Raw genomic sequence first — 18318 nt, forward strand, 5'->3', positions numbered from 1 at the left:
TGTGCAGGCACACTCACACGCAGGTGCAAATGGGCTGTGCAGGGGAGAGTGTGTGTAGGGGTTGGTGGGGGAAGTCTGTCTCCACAGCCCGGTCTGGCTCAGGCCACAGACCAGCACCGGGCTGAAGACCGGGGGTTGGGGACCTCCGCTCTAACACTCTAATTCTCCATGTCCAAACCCTATCTAAACCTTATCTAAACTCCTCCTGCTGCTGCGGAATCTCTTACACCTCATGGCTCCGCCCCTCCAGCACTCCCATTGATCTATGCAAATAGCATATGAATATTCATGACCTGGGTGAACGCCACAGTTTGTTCAGCACACCTGTGTAGTTTCTATCTGGGCTACAAGCCCAGGCAGACTAACTGGCAGCCCGTCTCTGTGGTCAAAACGAGGTTTCTGAATAGCCCTGAGCTATTGCAGACCTTCTCAAGGAAAAGGCAAGAGACATCTGGTGACTGGGTTGCTCTGGACTGCATGCTTTTTACCATTTCTGCACACCCTCTGGGCATCTTGCTGGGTGTATAAGGAAATGTCAATAAAAGAACTAAATGGGTCTTTCCTCTTCAAGAGTGAATGCTTTTACTTTTGGAATGAGAGCAGAGAGACGTGCTTTCCTAATTCGCCTATTCAAAAAATGAAAATAGAATTGTCTTTGGCCTTCATGGCTGCTAACCGTTCCCCATATCAGTATTATTCCAGACTGCAGTGATGAATAAATATAGCAGCATGCTGTTCGTTCTTCTCATTGAGCCATATATTCACAAGGCAAGCTGTATTGTAATTGTCACAATACAAAAGAGGCTACTGCACTGCTATCCAAACTCTAGTAACAGTACATGCATAAACATTAAAAGTTAAAGCACAAAATGCGCTGACAGGGCTGAGCAATATGGGTTTTAAAGTCCGTCTAGTAAAACAGTACTTCCTTGAGGGCAATACTTCCTGCGTCTGATGAAGTAGACTCTAGTCCACAAACATTTATCCCAAAATTGGTTATTTTAAAGTTACAAAACAACTCTTTGCTGTTTCTGCAGCAAAACAATGCAGCTACCCATTGGGAAAATGTCTTCGCTGTCTATACTTATCATCCTGATTGTAGTTTCCCCTCCTCCCCTTTGTGCTTCTTTTTCCATCAGCTGAACACATAACTAATCAATACAGCCCAAGGTGATATTTTCAGAAAAGGCTATGGCAATACAGGATGAAAATGAAGAACAGTCCAAGGAAATATAAAACTGTGCAGGCTGCTCAAAGCTAGAGTCATGTAGATTTCAGAATAAGTGCAGGTTTCTAGGAGGAAGCTCCGGGGCAACACAACGGTTGATCGGGGTGGGGTGGGGAGGTGGGGGAGCCAAAAGAGACATACAGAGGCATGTGTGATGGAGGAGTGGTGGAGAACGTGTCGTGCTAAGATATACAAAAAATAAGAGCCGAAGATGTAGGACAGAAAAATGCTATGGAAATACTAGTTACCACAGTGTTTGTATCTAATGTGAACTGCAATCCACAGGGAAACATGAAATTTGATACAATCACCCTAGTTAAGCTATTCCAAAAGTCTGTTATATTTTAACCAGAACCTGCGTTTTCTGGGAAATTCCACAAACCTATACTTTATATGCTATATAAGTAAGGTACTATTGGGATATTTTTGATGTGCCCCAATGGAGGAAAGGGGGACACAGAAAGAGCTTCTTGAAAGAATATGAGGACTGTAAACACATTCGGGCACCCCTTGGGTGATGACAGCAACCTGTCAACTGACCTTTCCATTAGTGCAAAATCATTGGATTCCTTCTGAAATTAACTAAGAAGAAGAGGAAGGGGGTGGGTGGGAGAAATATACATGGCCATAAATTGCGGCCCATTGTTACATGTTCTGGATCTGAGCAGTTTAGATGAATCTTTCCAAGTGGCCAGTTCTGTGCACCCTCATAGCCATAAGAGAGCTGATTTGTTACTAAAGAAAAAACATACTTGTTTTTCCTGGTTGTGCTCAAAATACTTGAAAAATATCAGGCTGGTGATTTCAAATGAAGCTAAGATAGTTCTGAGGAACTGAACAGGAATGGAAGTCTAAAGATATCTAGCTAATGCCTAGAAATTGATGGGCTGCATGACCTGCTCTGGGGGACAGGTGAACTACGTCAAGACGTTGACTTGCAGCAGAACTGGCATTCCCTGACCCTTTTACTGTATAGCCCAAGTGCAAGATTTTAAAAAGGCCACAAGAGACTTGCCTGGAGTTAACTCTGTGCTGTACAGTATTACTTCCAAACGGGGGTAAATAAGTTAGCTGGTTTCCATCCCCTTATCCCATTTGGTAGAGTTATAAGAAATAATTATTGATATTTACCCTACGTAAATTGAAAAATACTGCCACTTCATCAATGCCAAAATGCACATAAGAAGAACTCTGCTGACTCCAGCCAAAAAAGCCCATCTGGCCCAGCATTCTGATCATCACATACATAGTAGTCAACCAAATGCGTCTAGGAAGCCCAAAGGGTGACCACACTGTCCTGCTCATGCTGCCCAACAACTTGGTTTTGACAGCTATACTGCCTCTGATACTGAACTAAATTCACATTTTGTTTCCCTGAGGTCCACAAATCTCTCTGTGTGCTGCTGAAATTGCTTCAAGGTAGATGTATCTGCTAGAGTTGCCAGACCTCAGGGAATTGCTATGCTTCTCCAGATCTCCAGGTAGAGAGACAAATCTCAGGGCGAGTTGTGCTGAGGAAGAAAAAGTCTGATTTTAGTGTTTGAGGCAGTTGTGAAGTCTGAACATGATCTCCACTCACTTCTAGTTGCCTCCCTGGCTCAGTCTGAAGATTTTTTTTATGTGTGTTGTGGGTTTTGATGCATCAAAAAGTCAGGAGCAAAGGGAGGTGACTAGAGAGAAAGCGGGTGAGTCCATTGACTTGGGTCTCACATGCCATTTGGCAGGAAGGACTGAAGCACCAGTTTCACCATTCTTGAGTCTTCTTATTGTACAAGCTTCACCGGCTTATGGAGCCATAAGAAAATTCTCTCGTTGGCAGGTAGTAAGCCTTCTACAAGTCTCAGCAACAGCAGCACCCAGAAAACCCAGAATGTGTGCCTAGTGGGATGTGAGGCCTAGTAGGAAGGGCAGTGACTGCTTCATCCTCTGGGTGCATTTTGCTACCTGCCCAGTCACCCAAAAATGCTCTGTGTTGCCATAATACTTGGTTATCCAAGTTTTAGCCAGATTCTGTGCCTCTTTCCCTCATGTTATTTTTTACCTAGAAGCAATTACACCTCCATCCCAAACCTCACCTGCCCTGCCCAACGACATAATGAGAAACTACCACTTGGTCTCAGTTGTTGACCCTGAAATCTCAGGGGATGACGTGAGTAGTATAAGAGGCTGACCTGACACCCATCTTCCCATGGTTGTGGACTAACATTTTATACAGCATTAGAAATAAAGTATCTCTGCCACTTATTGTTGCCTGATGTGATGCAGCAAAATTACACCCCTTTCCACTCCATGTAAAAAAAAAAAATCTGACTGGACTGGCTACTGAGTCTTTCTTTAATATTAGTTATAGGACTCTGCTTTTTTTTTACCACACAGCAGCACCAGGTTGGGGGAAGGTGGGCCACATGGCACACACAGTCCTGTCCTTCAAAATGCTGCTCCCATCTTTTAGCATCTGCTATCCAATGTAATTATCTCACTCTGCCTAATGGCAGGGCCAGCTGGAAAGGACAGCTCTTTTTTCTTCCAGGATCGCCTCAACTAGACTGTGAAGCTGATTCTTGGTGTGATTATTTTTCTCATCACCATTAGTGAAAAACATGAGCTTGAAGATATGAGGATGTGTTGACTCCTGATGTTATGAATAAAGACATCTATTTATCCATGCTAGTAATTTATTTATTTGTTTGTTTGTAATAGTCTTAGTCAGCTTCTTCAGCTTGAGGACCAGGACTGCATGGATCAAGCTCAAGAATTCTTGGCAAACAGTCAGAGGACTGCAACACAAATTCCAAAATGAAAGTCAGTTTGGAATGACAAGTAGCCCAGGAGGAATTCTGATGACACACTCTTCTTTGGAGACTGTCAGTGTAATATATTAGCTTGAGTGCTGTAGTAGCTTGGGTATCGAATGTACACTCAAATCATTGCTCGGCTATGAAACACAGGTTCTGGCATCTCCACCACTCAACCTAACTCACTCTTCTGAATTATTCACCTCATTGACTTGCAACCCTATCCTTTTCAGAGCACGGTCTAAATCAGTGGTTCTTAACCTTGGGTTACTCAGGTGTTTTTGAACTGCAACTCCCAGAAACCCCAGCCAGCGCAGCTGGTGGTGAAGGCTTCTGGGAGTTGCAGTCCAAGATCACCTGAGTAACCCAAGGTTAAGAACCACTGGTCTAAATCATTCTAGATATAATTTTGGCAAAATACTGCACTGCTCTTATGATTTAACTTGGCCAGACTGGAAGCAACGATGTATCAGATTTTAGCCCTTGGAAAAAAAAGCCTTCACTGGGAAACCCGACTGAGTGGCTTTTCTCCCTCATCACTGGCATCATAGCCAGATTGCTTGCTCTTTTTCCTCTAGACCTAATCCACGCCATGGTCCAGAAAAGAAAGCAGAGACTGGTGCTTGTTCTCACCACTGGCTTTGTTCACACCTATAAAATCATTTGGTCTGATTGATTAATAGGCAAGAGCAGCAAAGTTGAGGAGAAGGATTAAGTGTTCAGAGATCAGCAGCATTACACCCATGATGACGTGAGCCACAGCAGATGCCCAATAATGCCAACCCTGATACTCATCCTGACCCACACCCTCCTGCACAGGCCAGGACTGACACCCAAAATAAAGTATTGTGACCTATGAGGCATTTTTATCCTTTAAAAACATTCCTTTTTCTTCTTCTTAGAACTGTACAGCTGGATAGGACCCTATGGATCTTTGAGTTCAGCCCGTCAAGGAAGCACAGTGTGGAATCAAGCTCCCAAGCTCTGGCTCCACAGTCAGAGACCTAAACCACTGAGCTATCCAACACCTCTTTTTTATTATTATTCATAGAGCGTTGCACAATTTAACATTATGGACGTGATGTTAATTATAGGTGTAGGTGAAATATAAAGTTCAAACAAAATTAAAATGTTAAAATGATTAGAATATTTTTGACTAGAAGCTGGCTACTTCAAAAGCATTATTTTGGCCATTTACTAGATCTTCTTTAGTACATATGATGGGGTATAAATTGCATGCTCAAAAATGCTGTGTTGATTGAATTTCTCTATTTTCACAGAAAATTTGTCCTGCATCCAAAAGCCCCATTTTACTTTACTGTATTATTCTTTAATCTTCCTGCTTCAGTTCCAAGTCTATTAAGTGGCTTCCAGATGGTCCAGCTAGTCTTTTCTTGGTGGGAGACATTCTTCAGCATTCATCCATTCAGCAAGGTGAGTTGTTTTTATTCTCCTTAGATTTAGCTTAGTGTTTTCTGGTTTAAAATTTAGAGCTTGAGATGCATACAGAAGACTTTTCCTCAATTTTGACCATCATCTAGGGAGTTAGGGTCCATGAAATGGATGGATTTGGTGCTGTATTACCTTATTTCATTCATTATCTGCTAGCACCTCTTGAGATACTTCCAGAGGGGCAGTGACAAATAATATATTTTTTTTCCAATGAGGGTAGATATCAGGAAGCCAGTAATAATCCTGCATGATTCATTAACAGCTACTTCCACTTTTTTGGCATGCGCTGATTTATACCACGTGACAACAGTATATTCTGCTTTGGAGAAGCACAGAGACAAAGCCATAGTAGATGGCTTCTGTCACATACAGCACTGATGGTACCTGTCTGTCATGGGTTTTGAGGGAAAGTTCCATCCTATGGGGAGTGGAAGGCGGGACATCAGGGGGGAGGAGCTGTACTGTATATATTTGGGGGAAGTCCTTCGTAAGGAAGCTGACGTGGAGAAGTGGAGTTGGAGTCTGTGGGTCAGACTGAGTACAACTGTTCGTCAGATAGTACATACCTGATAGGTTCAGGTTTCTATCTAGGTAGCCAGAACAGATAGGTTCAGGGTCTGTGCGTTACCTTAAAGTGTTCCGTGGGAACCAATCAGTTGTATGTGTATGATTGGGACTATACCAAGTTCCAGTATCCTATTTACCTGATCCTTTTATTTACCCTGTTTGTTTTTTCAATAAACCTTGTTCTCTTGTTTATTAAAATCCATTCCTGGTCTGGGTGACTTGGGAGAGCGAATGGTTGGTGGCAGCATAACTACAGGGTGGGATACTCCAGTAGGTCTGGGGTTGCTACATTTATTGGTGTCCAGCGGGTGGGATCCGACTGGTCCAGTTGCCCAGTGGTCCAGCAAAGCCTTGGCTAGTGTGCCCAGAGCAAGGGGGGGTCTAGTCAGGGAAAATCTGAGGGTGCGTAGGTAATCTTCTAGGCTTACCTCACGGGGAGGTAGGCTAGTGGAAGAACGTGCAAACTCAGATTGGGGGACTAGATTAGGGAGCTCTGAGGCAACCCGTTTTGGCGGGAAAGGGCTGAGGCAATGCTGCGTGAAGTAACAGTGATCTAGCCTGTCTGCTGAGAGGCCTAGCAGAGGGGGTGAATTCTGTCTGGCAACAGTTGCAAGTGGGTGCTGGAGGGACAGCAGCAGTCTATAGAAGGCTGTTTCTGAGGCAAAAGGAAAAAAGTCGTCGTTTTATTTTGAGGCGTGACTTTTGAAGGCAGCCTGGTCTGGGGGGATTATGCCCTTGACTTGAAGCCAAATGGCAGAAATGGGGGAAGTGAGAGAACCACAGGGAGACCAAGGTTCTGAGGAGGAATTTGGCTCAGTGCAGGATGAGAGCACGGGAGAACTCACCTCAGAACTCAGAAAAATGCTCCTAGCCCAACAGCATGAACTGAGGGTGAGGGAAATGGAGGAAAGGGAAAGGGAGAAACAAAGACAATTTGAGTTAGAAAGAATGGCGTTTGAGCTGAAGAAGCTGGAAATAATGAGTAGAAATAGGAATAACAATAATAATGAGGGGAACCCAGGGAATGGGGAAGGCAGCCTGTCTAAAACTGACTTGAAGAAATTCCCTGTGTACAACAAGGGAGATTGCCCTGAGGTGTTCTTTTCCCTCGTGGAAAGAGCGTTTGTGGACTTCTCAGTAAGGGAAACTGAGAAGATGACCATTATGCAATCTTTAATCAGTGGCAGCCTGGCAGAAGCCTATGCAGAGATGCCAGTGGAACTGCTGAAAGACTTCGCTGAGTTTAAAAAACTGGTGTTTGCCTGGCATGGGATAAATGCTGAACAGCTGAGGCAAAAATTCAGGTCGCTCACAAAAAAAACCAGAGCAGACTTTTACCCAAGTGGGGGCCCAACTGGTGAGGTTGCTAGAGAAATGGCTGTCTCAGGAGGGGACAGAGACCTTCCAGCAGCTCAAAGACCTGATAGCGCTGGAGCAATTTTATTCAGTCCTGCATGGGGAACTAAAGTTCCATGTGAGAGGGAGGAAACCGAAAACTGTGACAGAAGCGGCGGAGATCGCAGATTTTATTTCCCAAATAAGGAAGCCCTTAGGTGCTGAGGGGAAAACTGTGGGTAAGCCCAAAGAAACCTACAGCAGGTACTCTCAGGGACCAGGGAAAAACCAGCAAGGGGGAGGGGCCCATGTTGAAGGGAAGCCCTCTGACATAAAACCACTAAGACCTCAGATTTTGGAGGGAAAACCAAAAACAGATGAGAAAGACTCCAAGTACAGCAGAAAATGTTATTTCTGTCAAGGAAAGGGCCATCTAATCTCAGAGTGTGAGAAATTAAAGCAGCTAAAGGGAAATTTGCCTCATGATTTGAGTGGAACCAAGCCAAAAGCGGTGTTCTGTGTCCAGGCAGAGCAAAGCTCCTTGCCACTGAGGGAGCCTGTTGCCATGGCGACTCACTCTGGACCAGTTACATCTGCTGATCAGGCTGGGGAAAATGGTCCTCTTGTGGAGGTCAAGCGCTGCTTACTAGTTAGGACAGATTCGCAATTGTTTGAGACCGCTGGGGTAGACGTAGGAATACTTGACCATCAGTATAGGGAGCTAAGGGATACTTGTTCCCAGGTGACCCTGTGCCATCCAGACATTATTCCTAGGAAGCATATAATCCCAAATGAGAGCCTGAAGGTGGCAGGGATTGAGGGGCAGGTGATCTCACTGCCAGTAGCTGAGGTACCTGTGAGCTTTCAAGGCTGGAGGGGAGTTTGGCGTCTAGCGATTTCATCGACTCTGCCAGCAGCCGTGCTCGTGGGAAATGACCTGGCTGAACATCTGAAACGGGTGCTAGTGATTACACGCTCACAAGCCACCACGGGGACAGTTCAGGGGGGTACTGAAGAGCCCGAGGCTGAAGCAGATGAGGGTAGTCCCGAAGCTGTGGCAGAAACCTTAACCACAGACAGCAAATTTGGCCAAGAGCAAAAGGCAGATGCCACTCTCCGAAAGTGTTTTGAAAAGGTGACAGACACCCAGCTAACACCTGAAACCCCAGCGAGATTTCACGAGAAAAAGGGAATTTTATATAGAGAGACCCTGATGAATGTCTCAAAAGGGGGAGATGGGATCAGAAGTCAGCTAGTGGTACCTGAAGAGTATCGCCCCATGATCTTACAAAGGGGGCACTCTGACGTGTTTGCGGCGCACTTGGGGGTGAACAAAACACAGCAGAGAATCACACAAAATTTTTACTGGCCTGAAATAGGGAAGCAGATCAAGGAGTTCTGTAAACAATGTGATGTGTGTCAGAGGCAGGGGAATAACCGTGACAGGACCAAAGCGAAGTTGTGCCCTTTGCCTGTGATTGACACCCCGTTCAAATGTATAGGAGTGGATATTGTGGGACCTTTGCCCAAGGCCACAAAGAGGGGGAACCGGTTCATTCTCACCATTGTGGACCATGCCACGAGGTACCCCGAAGCCATTCCCTTGACTAACATCGAAACTAACACAGTGGCAGATGCCTTGGTGGGGTATATGTCCAGGATGGGATTTGCCTCAGAAATACTCACAGATTTGGGCACATCGTTTACATCAAAGCTCATGAAACGGTTATGGCAAATCTGTGGAATTAAACACAAGGAAACCACTGCCTATCACCCCGAAAGTAATGGGTTAACGGAGAAGTTCAATGGGACTCTGATGCGCATGATTAGGGCTTACTTGGCAGAGAATCCAAACAATTGGGACCAGAAGCTGCAATCCCTTTTGTTTGCTTACCGATCAGTGCCCCAAGCCAGTACCGGGTTCAGTCCGTTTGAACTTTTGTTTGGGAGAAAAGTAAAAGGTCCACTTGATTTGATCAAACAGAATTGGGAGCAGATCACCCAGGGTGACCCACAAGATGTTGTGACGTATATAGACACTTTAATGAATGACCTGAAGAGAAACCTAGAGCTAGCAGCAGAAAACCTGCAAGCTCAGAAGGTCAGACAGAAAACCTGGTATGACTAGAAAGCCAGGGAGAGGCACTTTAACCCAGGGGAGGAAGTGCTTTGGCTTAGGCCCTGCAAAGAGAACAAACTGCAGCTCAAATGGGCAGGACCATACAGGGTCATTTCCAAGATGTCGGACCTGAACTACCTTATAGAACAGGAGGAACACCAAGCACGGAGGGTGGTACATGTGAATGCCCTGAAACCCTACTACAGAGGGGAACAGAGGGTTTTATTTGCCATAAAAGCAGCTGAGAGTGAGGAAGCTGAATTGCCCTTCTGGGAGGGTAGAGGGGAAGTGAAATACAACCCAGATGAGGTGAAGATCAGTCCTGCACTCACCCAAGACCAGCAGCAAGAACTAAAAGTGCTGCTCACTAAATATCATAAGGTTTTTTCAAATAAGCCGGGGATAGTGAAGGGAGTGATGCATCGGATCCACACAGGGGATGCACCCCCGCAAGCAGTATCCCCGTACCGAGTGACGGGACCCTATAGGGACAAGGTGCGGAAGGAGCTGGACGAGATGCTTAGGGAGAACATAATCGTCCCCTCTTCTAGTCGTTGGTCCTCTCCGATAGTCCTGGTGGACAAGCCTGATGGGAGCATTAGATTTTGTGTAGATTACCGGAAATTAAACCGCGTAACCACTCCTGATGCCTACCCAATGCCCAGGCTAGACAACCTGATTGAAACCATAGGGGGTTGTCGGTTCATTTCATCTTTGGACCTAGTAAAGGGTTACTGGCAATTAAGGATTGATCCCAGGGATCAGGAAAAGACCGCATTTTGCAGCCCTTTCGGTCTATATGAGTTTAGAGACCTTAGTTTTGGTCTCAGAAATGCACCAGCCACATTCCAAAGGCTGATGGACCAGACCTTAGCAGGGCTCAGTGACTTTACTGTGGCCTACATTGACGATATAGGGATCTTCAGCAATACCTGGGAAGATCACCTGAAACACCTGGAGATAGTGCTGCAGAGGTTAAGTGCAGCAGGGCTAACAGTAAAGGCAAGCAAGTGTCAGCTGGGTAGCCCAGAAATAAAATACTTGGGTCACATAGTAGGGGGAGGAGTGATCAAACCCCTAGAGGCCAAGATAGAAGCCATTCGTGATTGGCCCAGACCCAACACCAAGAAAAAAGTCAAATCATTTCTTGGGTTGGTGGGCTACTACAGAAAGTTCATCCCGAGGTTTAGCGAGATGGCGACTCCGCTGACCGATCTGACGCGGAAGAAGACTGATGACCGCATCCCGTGGACCAGCGACTGTGAGGAGGCGTTCCAGAGGTTGAAGGAGGCGCTCATCCGTTATCCAGTGCTGCGTGCTCCCGACTTCGACCGGGAGTTCATCATCTACACCGATGCGTCTAACAGCGGGGTAGGAGCAGTTCTTTGCCAGGAGGATGAAAATGGTGACCAGCATCCAGTGTCCTACCTGAGTAGGAAACTCCAGAAAGGTGAGAGACATTTGGCAACCGTGGAAAAGGAGTGCCTGGCCATAGTATACGCGATTCAGAAGGCCAAACCTTACATCTGGGGAAGACATTTTGTTCTGTGCACTGACCACTCACCACTGCAGTGGTTAAAGACAATGAAAACACATAATAGTAAACTTATGAGGTGGGCTTTAAACCTGCAAGATTTTGACTTTGAAGTGAAGGTGGTCAGAGGGACAATGAACTGTGTTGCTGACGCCTTGTCAAGAAGACCCGACGAGTGAAGACGGCGAAGAAACCATGGACTGTGTATATTGGTGACCAAAAGTTAAATGTACCTGTTTATTGAACAGGCTTGGTTTGTATTAATAAAGGTAACTTAATGTATTGCAAATATTAATGTATAAATGCATAAGTGATATGTTTGACCTAGAGTGAGTAAGTATGGGTTATGGGATTGTATTAGAATGTATAACTGTTTATGTGTTTTGATCCTGGTTGTTTTTTTTGGAGAAAAGCACTTTAGCTTTTCCCCCGCAAAACAACTTATAAAGGGGGGAGGTGTCACATACAGCACTGATGGTACCTGTCTGTCATGGGTTTGGAGGGAAAGTTCCATCCTATGGGGAGTGGAAGGCGGGACATCAGGGGGGAGGAGCTGTACTGTATATATTTGGGGGAAGTCCTTCGTAAGGAAGCTGAGGTGGAGAAGTGGAGTTGGAGTCTGTGGGTCAGACTGAGTACAACTGTTCGTCAGATAGTACATACCTGATAGGTTCAGGTTTCTATCTAGGTAGCCAGAACGGATAGGTTCAGGGTCTGTGCATTACCTTAAAGTGTTCCGTGGGAACCAATCAGTTGTATGTGTATGATTGGGACTATACCAAGTTCCAGTATCCTATTTACCTGATCCTTTTATTTACCCTGTTTGTTTTTTCAATAAACCTTGTTCTCTTGTTTATTAAAATCCATTCCTGGTCTGGGTGACTTGGGAGAGCGAATGGTTGGTGGCAGCATAACTACAGGGTGGGATACTCCAGTAGGTCTGGGGTTGCTACAGCTTCTTAAAGCAGAATGATATATTAAGTGATTTATATATTGATGTTCCTATATACACAGCCAGTTCAACCACCAAAATTTATTTTTTATTTTATTTTTATTTAATTAATTTATATGCCACCCACACTACCCAAAGGTCTCTGGGCGGCTTACAACATTTAAAATACAATAAAAGTTCATAACATAAAAAAATATAAAAATTGCATAGACCAGATGGGCGGGATACAAATCAATCAATCAAACAAACAAACAATTAAAATGCAATTAAAATATATATAAAAATTGCCATCGGACCCACAGCTAATATTATTTCAATTAAAAGCCTTCTGGAACAGGAAGGTTTTGACCTGGCGCTGAAATGTCATCAGCGTCGGTGTCAGACGAATCTCAGTCGGGAGGGCATTCCATAGTCTAGGGGCAGCTGCCGAAAAGGCCCTTTGTCTACAAGCCGTCCCTCTTACCTCCTTAAGGGACGGCTCTTTCAAAAGGGCCCGCTGGCTAGATTTTAACTGCCGGGTAGGTTCATATTTATATGTTGTCCTCTTCAGTAAAGTCTTTTGAGAGGACTATACCACCTAGTCTTACTAAAAGACTTATTTCTGTATTGTATGTGCTACCTCTCAACAACTAGACATATCCTGGAAGCCTTTGGTTGATGCTGATCAGTTCCTCTGAGAGTAATTTGGACATAGAAAATATCTCATTTTGGTTCACGACAAAATGAAGCTAACAGTTCTTTTTTAAGATAAAAAGATACCTTCTATATTAATAATGTCATTTCTACAATGATGATAATTTTGATTAATATAGAAATACATTAATATATAAATATTATATAAATATAGAAATAAGGGGACATAGAAGGAGTCTCCCTCTAAAGTGGAAAGCATTGTAAGTATACTCAGTCATCCTCTGGGCAATGGCATAGAGTTAGCTACTCCTTCCTATCCGGAAGTGTCACACTGTAATTTTGCTGATCAGCAAATGACCCAGCAGTCCTTTTTGGGACCAGAAATGACAATAATTTTTAAATATTTTAATGTTATTATTTGGTGTAAACAATCATATTTGCACAAACATGTAGTAATGTTCAGGATGAATTAGACTCTGGGTTTTGAATCAGAATTTTCAAAATTTCATCAACAAACTAAAATGTTACACACTTCTGTCACATTGTAAAACTAAAAACACACAATGTAAACAGCTGCAAGACAGTCTGTCTTGTGGGGGAAAGTTAATGTTGCCTTTGTTCTTTAGTTTCTGGGCATGTAAAATAACAACACTGCATTGACGTGAAAGTATCTCTAGTCTTCCTTTTAAAAAACATCCCTAAACCTCACATGAAACAGAAAAGACACTACCTTGCACCACATACAATGCATGTGCCCTACTGTCTCATTATAGTCCGCGCTTTATCAGTAATTACGCCTATTACCCTGCCCTTCTTTTTGTTTTTAATTGGTTTTGTTTTTTAATTGTAAGTATCCATTCTGAAAAGCAACCCATGAACAAATGATGACAACCACAAATATCTTGAGTTGGCTCTGCTTTTCTCCATTGTGCTTCAAAACTATCTATTGTGCTTAAATAGAGGAGGTTCCTACTTCACATTTTGCATCATCGTTTAGTCGTTCAGTCGTATCCGACTCTTCGTGACCCCATGGACCAGAGCACGCCAGGCCCTCCTGTCTTCCACTGCCTCCTGGAGTTGCATAGAGGGGAGCAAAAAGTCATATTTAACCTGGAGGAACCAAACGTGTATTTTACATAGAAAGAGGCAAAAAGAGAAACAAGGCCTTCCCCAGGTTCGTTCAGGTGTTGTGGAGACCAATGATCCATGAACTGAGCAACACATCAAGTCATTAACAAGGCTCTGAAGGCACAGTAAGGGAGGATACAGGCTGCTCAATTTCCACCGTTCGCTCAGAGACTCCTAATGAGAAACTGTTCCTTTTGCTGGAACAGGTACAGATGCCTCATAAAGTAGGGCAGGCACACTGGCACTTGTCAAAGATAGCATAATTGGCTGCCTGTCCTACCTCAGGAAAAGGGGGGAAAAGTGGCAGCTTGCCTGAAAGTAGGACAGCCCCGATCAAACATAGGCTTTTCTTCCCTACTGTAGCTGGAAGGAAGGGAGGCAGGTCAAGTGGAAGAAACAGAGAGAGAAAGAGATGGAGAGGCAGAGTTATTCGAGGCATTTTTAGTTTATTAAAATGATTGCTTTGCTCCACACGAAGGACAAAGTGCTGAGAATGTACTCTTGACAATGAATCACCGAGTCCAGCTAGGAGCCTTGCCACGTTCCTGGCTCCCCATAGTGACACTTTGGATGAATTTGTTAGCAGTTTCTATAAATATTTGATCCTGGCATTACTCTTTTAACAGAATCCTAAAAAATATGGAGAAAGCGGTAACCTGAACGATTTTGTCCATTTACAGTTTGATGTGTACAGAATGGAAAACTGCAGTAGCACCCATGTCCTTCAACTGTACACGTGTCTAGCCCGGGTTCTCACCAAGGGGCCATGTGGCACCAACTCTTGTCCTTAACAGCAGCCTTCCACGTTTGGTTCCTCCAGATTAAATATGACTAATCCAGACCACCTTTCCTCCAATGGTTTCTCCACACCCCGACCATTACTGATGCCTTTAAATCTCCAATGTGAAACATTCTTTCTGGTAGTAAACCCCAATCAATGCATTAGTAAGCATGGCTTCGGTCCTGCTTTTTGTTTTGTTTTGTTTTCCCTTGCCATTCGCTACTGAAAATCGAGTACAACACTGCTGTACCCAGTGGCGTGGGTATTTTCAACGTCTCTTGAAAGTACTCACGCCACTGATGCAGATGCTGCTCCTCAGAAGTCAACAGTACCCCGCGTTGCCCTTTCCCTGTATCCCTAAGGGGGCGAGGCTCCCCCCCCCCCGCCAGCCCTGTGAACCTCCGTGGATACACACATCAAGCAGTGGTAGACCTTCCCTCGCCACGCCGGTCGCTCCAAGGCGCACCCAAGCTCATGGCCACGCCCCCTCCCCAGGGGAAAATGGCATTACTACGCACGCGCTACTTGCCGGGGATGGGGGGGGAGTGCGTGTGGCGCGCCTGTGCCGTTTCCCGGGCAACCGGCGTATACAGCCGCTGGCCTAGGCGCTGAGCGTCTAAGAGGGAATGGCGACCGAGCCCGCTGATGACAATTTGTCCGGACTTCAGCTTGAGGCGATCATCGGATTCAATGGTACTGACAGAAAGGAGAGGAGAGTACGGGGCGGGTGGTGTCGCGGGACTGGGACACCCGTGAAAGGCCAAGTCCTCGCTGGATCGGAAAGGCAGACCGCGCTGGGGGCTCAAGGTTGCCTAGGAGACAAAACCCCCGGGAAGGGGAAGCCACGGCCTCTGGTTGCGCGGCGGGGAATACGTGGCCTCTGCAAGTGCGCAAGAACACTCTCTTCGTTTTTCACGTATATGCACCTGTTCTAGCCCTGTGCCCAAATTTTCTTAACTACTGGGGGGGGGGGGGAGAGAAATATTGGGACAAAAGCATTTAAAGCGTCCTAGGTATGTATGTACCTAATTTAAACTTGCCCACGGATGCAAGCCAGCCATTCAATTTCCTTAACTCCAGCTTCAAGACTTCAACCTTTAAAATGTCAGCAGTCAGGGGTGTATGACTAGGTCTCCGTTTCAATAAAGAATGTTCTTTGTGTTGTGACTTTATACTCAAGTGCTGTGACTATTTCATGCAGTAATAGTATGCACAAACAATGATCATTTGCCTTGAGTATAGAATAGGGTTTACAGACTCTAGCCTTTTAGGATCTACAGTACTGTTTTGTTTTGTTCCATCTATTAACCAGGTGTAAAAACAAAAAGGCTCAGAATTTTAAAATAGGATGCATCGGATTGAGGCTCACAATTTCTTTTAGAACAAGAACATAAGAAGAGCCCTGCTGGATCAGTCCAAAGGCCCATCTAGTCCAGCTTCCTGTATCTGACAGTGGCCCCACCAGATGCCTCTGGGAGCACACGAGACCACCAGAGACCTGTCACCTGATACCCCTGCCCTGCATCAGGCATTTGGAGGTCCCTTCCTTCTAAGCCTGGATATTGATTATACATCCCGCTCATGGCTTGTCACCCGTGATGGACTTTTCCTTCAGAAATCTGTCCAATCCCTTCTTAAAGGCATCTAGGCCAGATGTCATCATTACAACCTGTGGCAAGTAGTTCCACAGACTAACAGCACACTGAGTAAATGTTTTCTTTTGTTTCTTCTCACTCTCCCAACACTCAATTGGAGTGGATGTCCCTTGGTTCTGGTATTGTGTGAGAGGAAAAAGAGCTTCCCTCTATCCACTTTATCCACCCCCTGCCTAATTTTATACATCTCAGTCATGTCCCCCTCAGGTGCCTTTTCTCTAGACTCAAGAGCCCCAAGTGCTCTTATGCTTTCCTCATAAGAGGGGAGCCCCAGCCCAGTCAGCATTTTAGTCGCTTTCTTCTGCATGTTTTCCAGTTCCACTGTGTCTTTTTTGAGCTGTGGTGACCAGAACTGTACGCAATACTCCAGGTGTGGCCTTACCAGCATTTTGTACAATGGCCTTATAATGTTGGTTGTTTTATTTTCAATCCTCCCTTTAATGATACCTAGTGGAATTGGCCTTCACTGCCACTGCACACTGGGGTGACACTTTCATTGAGCTGTCCACCAGCACGCCAAGATCTCTTTCCTGATCCGTCATGGACAGCTCAGAACCCATTAACTGATAATTAAAGTTTTGATTCCCTCCCCTCCACAGTGCATTACTTTACATTTTCATGTATTGAAATGCATTTGCCATTTTTCCGCCTATTCTCCCAGTTTGGAGAGATCCTTCTGGAGCTCTTCACAATCCCTTCTCGTCATAATCCGGGAAAGTTTTGTGTCATCTGTAAACTTGGCCACCTCACTGGTTTTCCCTGTCTCCAGACCATTTATGAACCGGTTGAAAAGCACTGGTTCCAGGATAGATCCCTGGGGCACACCACCTTTCCCCATTGTGAAAATTGCCTGTTGGCACCTACTCTCTGTTTCCTGGTTCTCAACCAATTCTCAGTCCATAAGAGGACCTGCCCTCTTATCCCCTGACTGTGGAGTTTTCTCAGCTGTCTTTGGTGAGGGACACCTTTTGAAAATCCAGATAATATCCACTGGTTCCCCCATTGTGCTTGGTCACAAATGGATTGAGTGCATTGTCCTTTCATACTCAGAGTATCTTCGTTTTAGCAGTCTAATTTGTTGTTGCTGTTCTGAAACAGCTGGAGGGAGGAAACGCTGGCTAATTTAGTTCAAAACAGCCAGAGATTTTATCACTAAATCCAACCGCTTTATGTGTTCCCTTGGTTTAGATTTTCAGGGGAGCAAATCAGTGGACCTCTGAGTCTGTGGGCAGTCTTTGTAAGTCTTTCGCTTTTTAAAGATGACAGTTTCAGCGCAAACAATGGCGAATTATGTGGCACCTTTAAGAGTAACTTTTTATGCCTCAGTCCATGAAAGCTATTAGACCAAATAAAACTTGTTAGCCTTAACAGTACCATCTGATACTTTGTGGGGTAGTGGTTTTTTATTTATTTATTTATTTATTTATTTATTTATTTATTTATTTATTTATTTATTGCAGCAGTGGGCTACTTACTCTAAATTTAGATTTGATAAGCTGGCTGAGTGGCTCAATGTGTTAGGTCTCTGGCTGTGGAGTTATGTATTACAAGTTATGCATTATTCATAAGTTGTATGTTAATGTGGTTGTGAGGCGGAGCCAAGGGGGCTGCTGAAGAGGCGGAGCCTAAGGGACAGAAGTTCAGTCAGAGTCAGAGCAAGAGAAGGGATAGTTTTGGGGGGGTTTGAGGAGTGATTAGGCAGTGATTAGTCAGAGTGTGACTTGTGTTAATTAATATAGAAAAGATTAAAGAAAAATATTGAAGCTTTGTAGAACTTTAAGAATGTGCTTAAGAATTATTCCTGAGACCAAGTGTAATCAATAAACCTGTTTCTGTTAAAAAGTCAGTACTGGATCGACCTTAGTCTTTCAACAGAAAAATAAGTTGATAAAGATATCAACTGCTGGCAGCGTGTCAAGAGGCATGTTGGGATACCTTTGTGAGCTCTGGGTTTGATGAAACAAGCAGGGGCCACAGGATAAACGCCACAATTCTCTACCTAGAAAATTCTGAGAAGGGTCACAATAAGTAAAAATTGACTTGGCAGCACATCATCATCATCGTTATTGTTATTGTTATTATTATTCAAAAACTCCAGGCACAGTCAAAATTATAAACACATTGACTGGTATTATATAA

General features: G+C 44.6%; 1 protein-coding gene across 2 annotated transcripts in view; it reads left to right on the top strand.

The window, feature by feature from the left end:
- The first annotated feature begins 15070 nt into the window (after nt 1-15070).
- CFAP52 (cilia and flagella associated protein 52) overlaps nt 15071-18318 on the top strand; it is a 52660-nt gene continuing 49412 nt past the window's right edge. For both annotated transcript variants that reach the window (XR_012083773.2, XM_072990393.2), the window contains exon 1: nt 15071-15217. Coding sequence is in view for 1 of the 2 variants with exons in the window: in XM_072990393.2 (XP_072846494.2) it covers nt 15151-15217 (67 nt within the window). In the remaining variant the exon portion in view is untranslated. The remainder of the gene's footprint in view (nt 15218-18318) is intronic.

Source organism: Pogona vitticeps, chromosome 2, assembly GCF_051106095.1.
Source record: "Pogona vitticeps strain Pit_001003342236 chromosome 2, PviZW2.1, whole genome shotgun sequence".
NCBI lineage: Eukaryota > Metazoa > Chordata > Lepidosauria > Squamata > Agamidae > Pogona > Pogona vitticeps.